The sequence below is a fragment of the Poecilia latipinna genome, unplaced genomic scaffold (assembly GCF_001443285.1).
Source record: "Poecilia latipinna isolate Pla-1442-1.1 unplaced genomic scaffold, P_latipinna-1.0 Scaffold1254, whole genome shotgun sequence".
Lineage (NCBI taxonomy): Eukaryota > Metazoa > Chordata > Actinopteri > Cyprinodontiformes > Poeciliidae > Poecilia > Poecilia latipinna.
In genome coordinates this window covers 136,298-143,752 of record NW_015113870.1, presented here as the reverse complement: position 1 = coordinate 143,752, position 7,455 = coordinate 136,298, and the positions used below count along the sequence as shown (strand labels likewise).

Below are 7,455 nucleotides of genomic sequence, written 5' to 3'. Positions count from 1 at the left end.
TTTTTTTTTTTTTTTTTTTTTTTTTTTTTTTTTTTTTTTTTTTGCTGTAAAATGTTATTTAGTTGAGATGAAATTGACCCGCTCACAAACAAGCTTCAACAGTTTTGTTTTTTTGTTTTTTTGTTTGTTTGTTTTTTGCGGTGACATTGCTTAATGCATAAGACAACACATGTGAGATGAGAAGTATTTTTGTTGTTTCTTAAAAGTCTTAAATTAAATTAACGTATTTAAAATCAAGGCCTTAAAATGTCTTAAATTTATAATAAAGTAGGTTGGCCTTCAAATTGTTATACCCAGGTTTTAAATTTTGTCTTGGCAGAAAAGTTTCATCAAGTATATTGTTGTTGTTGTTGTTGTTTTTTTTTCTTCTCATGGGACTTTTCTATCAGGGAAAAGTTTGAGTGACTCTTCTTGTTGTTATATGACTCGAGACAATTGAGGCTACCGCTAAGTAGCTGCTAATATACCCTTGCCAGCTAGCTAGCTAACATTTATGCGCCTGTCATGGATGGTGGTCAAAGTTTGTACATTTTTCTAGAGATGCAGGTGTTAAGACATTTTAAGACCATTAAAGTTGAAATTTAGGTCTTAAATTTGAGTTTGTAAGACTTGCAGAAACTCTGTTTTCCCACATTGTTTCCTCTCCTAAAGTCCACCTCAATGACTCCAAAAATGAGGAAGAAAAGAGCTTTTAAAGTGGCCTAGTTGAAGTCAGGAAATCTGATTAAGATGTCATAGGATGACCTAAAATAGTCTGCTGAGAAGCCTCCACAGTGGCGGTCACCGGAGTCAGATTCTGATTGATCCCCTTGCAGCTTAAGAGCAACTTAAATGATTCATATGTCTAAATTTGTCAAATGATGCTGATACTTGCTAGTCCTGCTAGATTCATTTATTTTTGTTATTGCCTCTTATTGTCATCATCAGTCCAAATGAGCAATTACCAGAAACTGCTAACAATTAGCAGTTTTTCTACAGATGCAAAAAAAAAAAAAATACAAATTCATACTTTATTCCAACTTTGCTTCTTTTAGTTTAAGAAAACAATGCACACACAAACAGAGTGGCATCTTTAAGAAGAGACGCCTCTTCGTTTGATTCGATTTCCTCCGCATCCTGGATCTTATGCAGAGTGATTACCGTTGAGCTTAAAAATCACATCCAGATGGTTATGTAATGCCTAACAGGTCTAAACCGTGTTGTTGAACAGTGCAGCACTCTCGCTATGCGACGCTCTGCTTTCCTGAATGTTTCATTTTCATTTTGATTTTATTCTCCTTTTGTTTTGTTTTTTTTAGTTCAGCAAGCGCAGAGATTCTCAGCATCAGGAAGATGGACGAGCTGCAGGACGTACAGCTGACCGAGATCAAGCCGCTGCTGACCAGTAAGGTGAGTGGCGAGTCGCAACGAGACGGAAACAAGCTGGTAATGTCACCGGTGCACAGACGGGCAGCTGAGATGGAACTCAAGTGTTGTGTGTTGAGCGAAACGGAGCCAAACTCTACGCTAACGAACAGCACTCTCTACAGCTCTGGTCATCAAAGTGAATTATTCATACATGCTCAAAATGTTGGGAGCAAATGTATAGAGCCAGCAAACAGAGGAGGGACGAAAAATGTAGGAGATGAAAGGAAGAGCTTGAGGAAATTCTTATTTTTATTATTCTTTCTAAAAAGGTCGACTAGCCAGCAGAAGGTAAGGGAAAACCCCAAACGGCAGATCAAAGCCGTTCCCGTTTGCTCCGGCTCCCTTTCCCTCCCTGAAGTGTCGTCTCGGCAGCCCATTATCTGATTGGGTGTTTTGTTCCCTCAGCAAACTCAAAGCAGATTGCTCCTCTCACCTCGGAGAGGAGGAGTGTGAGCTGTTCTTCATCTGATCTGAGGGGATCTCACCTCCACAGCGGGGTGTGAAGACCGAGGAGGAGACAACTCCTCCTGGTCGTGCTGCATGACAGCAGGAGAAATGCATCAGAAACGCCATTTGAATGGACAACATTGTCACTGACCTCTCACTCCACCTAGTGGTCAATTCATCAAAAAGAGTTTACAGAAGTTTAAGGCAAAGATCAAGATGAAACGTGGATGAATTGTTTGTTTCCTTTAAATATGTCATAAAGTGATTTAACTGAGTTGTTCATGATGCTTCCTGTGTGATCGTATCAAGAAAATAAACCTAGTTGGAAGAATCTCTGTAACCTGAAGACATGGCAAACACACTCCTACTATCTGTCAGGTTTCTTCAAACACTCTGAAATAAGAGATTATTAAGATGACATTAGCAGATGGAGTTAAACTTGTAAACATGGAGAAGATTTCACTCATTTGACATTTTAATGCTACTTTAATTGAGTCAAACATTGTGAAGAAATGTGAATATCAAATATGAGGGTTTCTCTCTATAAAAAAATGAAAACTTTCTTTTTTTTTTTCTTTTTTTTACTTCCTGGTTGTGACGGTCTCCTCCTTTCTCTGATGCACAGTACAAAACGTTGGCTTTCCATCCACAAGATGAGACTTTTTCTCTCATTTCACAAATGGAATAAAGGTTTTGTTAGCTTCAAAATGAGTTTCAGAAACATCATATTTAAAATCTTTAGAGATGGCCGATATGCAGTCTGGATGTGGGCATTGAACAGGATACCCAATCAGATACAGATGCAACGTCATCAGCAAGCCGAGGTGTACACCCACATATTATTAAACAGTACCAACACAGGAGAGCCCAATTCCCATAAAAAAATTACATAAAGAAATAAACTATATATATATATATATATATATATATATATATATATATATTTTTTTTTTTTTTTTTTTTTTTTTTTCATTTTAAATATGGAACTAACCCTGGAGTGATGGAGCCCTGGATGGAGAGCCGCATCGTTCACATCAAAAACCACAGGTGATGAGTATTAGGGTTGTAAAAATAATAGAAATGGTTAATAATCTAATTAAACATGGCCATGTCGGGTATAATCTATACAAAATGTATAACTCCCTAAAGAAAACCAGTTTTGCTAAAGTGAGATACACTTTTTTTTTTCCTTTTATTTTTTTTTAACTCTAGCTTCACCCAACAGAAACATCAGCTCTCTGTCTGTTCCCTCCCTGCAGATGCTAACCTGGATCAAAACAGAGCTGCTGCTGCTGGAAGTCTTAAACTTTGGTAGCATGGACAGGAGCGGCTCTGCTGCAAAAGGCAAACATTCTGTTCACATATTATTTTGCTAATGAGGCAGATGAATGGGAAGAGCCAAAGGATGGTGGTAATTACGAGAGCAAAACTTTGTCAATAAATATTAAGATTTTATTGGTGCCGTTTTCCTGGAAGCCTGTTTTGACACAGAATTTTTTTCTGTTGTCTTTCCTCCCTTCACCAAATTATATAATCTCAGTATCTAGGAATTCATATTTTGAGGGCAGCGTTGGCGAGAAGAAAAGTGTCCATCTTAGACGAAACATATTATCTTTTTGACTTTCTTCTACATACGATACGTTTTTGGGAAGACGACAGTAAGCTCTCTATTGCGTCTAAACCGTACTGGTAACACCTGGAGCGAATCCCAGTATAGTTTTCTCTGCCGCCTGCTGCCCACTCGCAGCGCTCTGGCCGGTAGCTCTGGCTTCAGGAAGCTGCACAGTGAATGAAAACGTTGCCAACAGGAACAAAACAATGAAATGCTCTGGTTTTATTTGTTACGTTTAGCGGAAACATCCTTTATGCTGTTGGGGGAGAATATATTGTGCATTTCCCTTTCCTTCAGTGCTTTGAAAGGCGTTATGTGTATGATAATAAGTATCTGCAGTGTTGCTGCAGATATTTTTAGTGTTCTCTGCAAAGTCCACACCTACTGGGAGGTATTCTCTCCTAGATGCTCCCTGCTCCTAATTCATCCTGTTTGGAGTCGGTCCTTTCACTGTTTGGGTTTAAATCTGAGCTGCTGTTGTCCCAGTTTTAACAATTTAGGTTAACGATCAAAAGTACAAAGACCGAATGAAGAGTACAAAAAAACCCACACGCAATATATTCCATAATGCCGATATTTATTTAGGTTGAAAATGAATTGCAGTTTTTTTGCGCTGATCTGCTTATTCTGATTTGGCCAATGCCGATTTATTTTTCTTCTAATGATTTATATTTATTGCTTAAATATAAATCATTAAAGCTGGGTGACCATTGTTAATCGCACACATGCAGATGTGAGCTGGTGGGCGGGTTTGTCGGGATGAGAACGGTTCCTCATGCACGTATCGGCCGATCTCCCAAAATGAAAGTAATCTGGATCAATTTGTCTGTTGGCCGATTTATTGGTGCATTTCGATTTTTAAAGCTAAAAAGGATAAAAATCAAAACAAAACAAACTTAAGTACACCCTATAATCTAGTACCTTCTAAAACCAGCTTTAGTAGCAGTCTCATGCCATTGTAGAGATTTGGCAATCTCCAAATGTCCACAATTGTGAAGAATCTCGAATTCTCCACAATTCATTGAATTGTTGACACTTAAGCTTTATTAAGTTTACGTGTCTTAAACTTAATAAAGGTTTAATCCTAATAAAACTTCATTATGATGCTTTGTACAATCCAGTTTATACCAAGCTTCTTCTGTCCTCACATTTGACTCTTAAATTCTTCCGTACACAGACGGGCCATGGTGGATCCAGTGACTGAAAGGTTCCCAGGTCCTTTGGCTGGAAAAACTGACAATATTTTTCCACTTATGAATAATTGTGTTGAGCTTGAGCAAGAGTTCAAGTTGTTTGGAAATGGTGTCATAATTCTTCCTGGACAAATTTGCAGCAACAGCTTCTTGTTTTTACCACAGTGTGTGATCTGCGACTGGATTCACATCATTTTAGAATCAGATTGTTTTATTTCATAAAGCCCTGGAGTTCATGCCTCCTTTATGCGAGCATTTCACAGATAGTGAGAATCAGCTCACCTCGCCAAATGCCTCAGATATGAGAACGCCGCACATTTAAAGTTTCCTCTTTTTGCTTTTCTTGCAGAACGCGCGGAACTTTCAAGATTTCGACTGCCAGGTGAGTGCTGCTCTCCCCGCCATTAATTATGTCCTGAGCGGATGCTGTGAGGCTTTTTGGGTAGGAGGGGTTAAGGACTGTATCCTCGGCTTCCCTGTTATACTGAAAGTGTGTTTGTGTGTGTTTGTTCATCCCAGTGTCGGAGAAGTACGGCTTGTTTGTCTTTTTATGGATAAATCAGTCTTTGTATCCCACCTTTGCTTTTTGTCCAGCTTTCTGAAAACTGCAGCAAATAAAACTAACAAAACAAATGCTACCGCTTCTTATTAGCACCTGTGGGTCTCCTGGGTGTAAGGTTTAATATTTAATAAATGCTGTTTTGGTGTGACTGACTGAAGCATAATGCTAAAGATTGTTATAGCTGTTAACTGTGAAGCTCAGATCATGTTTATCTACCGTGGTTTGCTCTACGGCTGGATTCTGCAGTAGCTAAACTGCACTTTAACAAAATGAAAATAAATCACATAACCAGTAATCCTCAACATGAATGTGATGGGAAATTGTCACTGCTTGACAACACTGTCTAAATCCACTTGTTATGAGAGTGTCGTATAACTGGATAAAGTCATAATCCTATAAAATTAATCTTACATGTTAGCACTTTAAAGTTTTTATGGCAGATTTTGAAGGGATTACAGGGACACACATATAAAATCAGTGAGATAATCAATCAACAGAAAACATTGTTATGCTACATCGGTTCACATTCAGAAACATTTGAAGGGCAATTGTCATGCATATGGTGTTTGATTTATTTCTGCCCTGGATTTACTAAGCAAATTACGTCAAATACACTCAGGCAAAAATCATGTCCGGATGGAAACTATTTGTATTTAAGTTTTGGTTTCTGCTTTGTAACTTTATTATTGTTGTTCTTGTTATTAACATTTCTTCACTTTACTGCATTCCTGTGAGCTTTAAGAACCAATCAGAGACGTCACGCTGGAACATTTCAAAACCAATTATGAAATATGTCATCTCTCTAATTCATATTGTGATATAAAGTATGAATTAAAGCTATAATATGTCTGCACAAACCCAATCCAGACGATTTAATTGCATATAAAATGTATTTACTGAATTAGCATGCACACCTCATTAGAAGAGAGGATAAGTTCCACCAGCAGCAAACGCCAGACTATTTTTATGCGAGCAATCTGCATAACACAAATAGCTCTGGTCGATGATGAGGCGACACTGTTTGTTCTTTCTCTAATTTACATAAATATACATTATTATGCATGAGGGTAAATGGGACCAGATCTGCCTTTGCATCTTAGATTTAGAGTTAGGAGGAATATTTAAACCCAGGTTTGCAGACATTTAGCACATTTAAACAGCTTTATGGATTTGCTCTTGACTGGTTGCGCTGCTCAGTGATCATCATAAAGGGGGTAAAGTATCTCCCCCCCCTCACCTCTCGCTCTCCTTTTTTTTTTCTTGTTTTGAAGCCACGCCTCTTCCTATCATCCCACCAGAGCTAAATATAGCAGCTGCAGGAAGGGTACTAGTACTTCAGGTAGAGCAGATGGTATACGTTCTCTTGAGACTTGATCCTTTTCTGCTGTTACTAATAAAGTCGTGTTCATATATCCCTGCTGCCCAATTACTGAATATAAAACGTCTTTCCCATCACTGTTTTCTGTTATCTGTTCAGTTGAAGTTATGCAGCTGTAAGCTGCAGAAAATCTGTGCCAGGATTTCTGTTGCCAGCATGGAGGCGGGCTTAAACAAGTTTGACCTTAATTCCTTGGTTGCCGTTTTGAGCTCAGACTACCACATTTATCAGTCACTATAAAAGAACGACACACAATCCTTACACAAAGGACTCTTTAAAGTCTATATTATTTTTTTATTAAAAAATCAGGACATAAGCAGCTTTAATTGCCTTAGGGGTAGCCATCTTTGGACTACGTCCTGGATGAAAACAGGAATCAGTTGGACCATTTCTCCCAACACATCCTCATGCATCAGCATATTTTTGCAGCTGTTTGTAGGTTCAATTCTCGCAGCAGTCTGTGTTTTTCAGAACAAATAACATGCAAGCTACTGCTTTTTTATGTGGAGACGTCCAAATTAGGACCTGCAGTTTCACGGTTTATATTAAGACGAAGAAAAAATAGGCATAAGCATTACGCAGCATAATTTTATATCTATACACTAAGCATGCCACTGCGCCATCACTCTGAGCAGCTGGAAATCAATCCACCTGCTGCTACAGCTCCCCCCGCAGGCTGCCCGTTAACACTGCATCCCTGTGCACCACACAGCGTCGTGACTATAATGACTTCGTGCGTTGCTTGTGACAGTGTGCCACACTGAGGATGGAGGATGGACCCATGTGAAACAGTGTTTTAAAGTGTAGGCGTCAGCATACAGAGTCGCCTCATGGGCTGAAAATGACTAAAACAGCT

General features: G+C 38.7%; 1 protein-coding gene across 4 annotated transcripts in view; it reads left to right on the top strand.

Moving 5' to 3' along the window:
- LOC106961026 (protein NDRG3) overlaps window positions 1–7,455 on the top strand; it is a 53,887-nt gene that overhangs the window by 24,743 nt on the left and 21,689 nt on the right. For 3 of the 4 annotated variants that reach the window (XM_015054495.1, XM_015054492.1, XM_015054497.1), the window contains exons 2-3: window positions 1,304–1,389; window positions 5,009–5,041. In XM_015054495.1, coding sequence (XP_014909981.1) covers window positions 1,333–1,389; window positions 5,009–5,041 — 90 coding nt within the window. In that variant the 5' untranslated portion in view covers window positions 1,304–1,332. Of the gene's footprint in view, window positions 1–1,298; window positions 1,390–5,008; window positions 5,042–7,455 lie in introns of all 4 variants that reach the window. The other variant, XM_015054493.1, reaches the window with a different exon arrangement.